General features: G+C 49.9%; 1 protein-coding gene across 1 annotated transcript in view; it reads right to left on the minus strand.

Moving 5' to 3' along the window:
• LOC107297822 (basal cell adhesion molecule-like) overlaps positions 1-1,761 on the minus strand; it is a gene marked incomplete at its 3' end in the record, with an annotated part of 106,528 nt that overhangs the window by 8,013 nt on the left and 96,754 nt on the right. Inside the window, exons 3-5 of the mRNA XM_015827184.1 lie at positions 617-744; positions 267-480; positions 158-168 (exon numbers count right to left, since the gene is read on the minus strand). Coding sequence (XP_015682670.1) covers positions 158-168; positions 267-480; positions 617-744 — 353 coding nt within the window. The remainder of the gene's footprint in view (positions 1-157; positions 169-266; positions 481-616; positions 745-1,761) is intronic.

A 1,761-nucleotide genomic window follows, 5' to 3' on the forward strand; every position in this document is an offset into this window, starting at 1 on the left:
CAACAGGAGATTGTGAATTCTAGTTCTGCCTTAGGCACAAAAGCCAGAGGGGAGACTTTGAGCCAATCACCAGGAGACTGGGAGTTCTAGTCCCACATTAGCCATGAAAGCCAGCTGGGTGACTTTGGGCCAGTCCCATTCTCTCTGCTCAACCCACCTCGCAGGGTTCTTGTGGGGAAAACAGAAGGAGTATTAAATGTTTGCTCCCTTATTTATAAAAATAGTATTGGCGGGATATAAATAACCAATATAAATGCGCTTATTACCGAAGACCTTGAGCTGAGTCCTTCCGGTGTCACTTCCGGAACCGCTGGTGACTTGGCAGGAGAAGAATTTTTCATCGTTCACGTCGATGGCAGTGATGACCAGGCTGTTGTTGGCATCCATGAAGACGCGGTCCGTATACTCCGTTCCTCTGTCCACGCCGACCTTGCCCTTCTCGTTGTACGCCACACGCCGCTGCTCCCCGTTCTTGTCCAGCTGGAAGTTTTACATAGTTATGGATTTCTCCAACCCTGAAGGAAAGCCTCTGCTCCTAGAGAGAGGGGGATTTCATCCGGGACCCCCCCCCAACACTCCCGTGCCCTGTTCTCCTTGGCAAATGCAGAATACTCACAGTAAACCATTCCACCAGGAGGTAATCCTGCTCTCCCATCCCTGTGTAAGAGCAGAAAATGGGCACCTGCTGGCCCATAACCACCTCCATCTCGGCCACCATAGACACCTGGACCTTGGCCTGGCATCCTGCATGGGAGAAGAAAGGACCATCAGAAGGACTCAACAAACATCAGAGGACCTCAGAAGCTCCTGGCTTGACTAAGGAAGTCCTGGAGAGGTTTTGCTCAAAGTCTAGCTCTGTTTGGCACGAAGGCCTTCCAGAAATCCCGTGATAGGATCACCCTCTGCTTGGTTCCTGGCTTCTTCTCTCCGAACCAGTGTTTGGAGCAATCTTCAGAGGGCCACTTTAGCCAGGTAGCCTAAACTGGTCCTTCTGTCTTAATTTGGATCAAGTTTTCGGTGCTGTTCCCTTATGAATTTTTCAGGCAATTAATTACAGCCTTAGGAAGCTGCCCCGTTGCTGTGGTTACTGCAATCCACGGAGGTTTGGGTCAGGAGAAGCAAAGCAGGGGACCTGGATTGCAACTCCCCCATAAAGGAAGAAAAGGGACTTTAAGATGGGTGGACTTCAATTCCCAGGATTCCCCAGCCAAGTCCACCCCATTTAAAATGGCCAAGCTCGAGAAACTCTAGATCAATGGTGGCGAACCTATGGCACGGGTGCCAGAGGTGGCACTCAAAGCCTTCTCTGTGGGCACGCGTGCCGTCACCCCAGTCCTAGGCCTTCAGCTGGGTTTTATAAAACCTTTTCGCTTTAGGCCTCCGCCGCCATGTTGGAAAAAAAAAAAGGTTCAATCAGTCAATTTCAACTTCTCGTGGGAAAAAAAAAAGATCTTGCAAAGTTGGAATTGATTGATTGAACTTTTTAGTCCCACCCAGTCTGCCATTACCACCACAGCCACGCCCACCCAATGGGCCACGCCCACCCAGTGGGCCACACCCATCCGGCACTCAACGATGCATAAGTGGGTTTTGGGTTGTAGTTTGGGCACTCAGTCTCTAAAAGGTTCGCCATCACTGCTCTAGATTCTGCATCTATCCAAAAGAGAAGTCTGTCATTCCTCACAGAGACGAGAGGACCGTCCGTTTTTCACGTTAAAAAAAAACAACTTTCCTTTTCGTTCTGCGAAATTTTGGATGGGT

The sequence above is a fragment of the Protobothrops mucrosquamatus genome, unplaced genomic scaffold (assembly GCF_001527695.2).
Source record: "Protobothrops mucrosquamatus isolate PMUCROS unplaced genomic scaffold, P.Mucros_1.0 scaffold3549, whole genome shotgun sequence".
Classification (NCBI taxonomy): Eukaryota; Metazoa; Chordata; class Lepidosauria; order Squamata; family Viperidae; genus Protobothrops; species Protobothrops mucrosquamatus.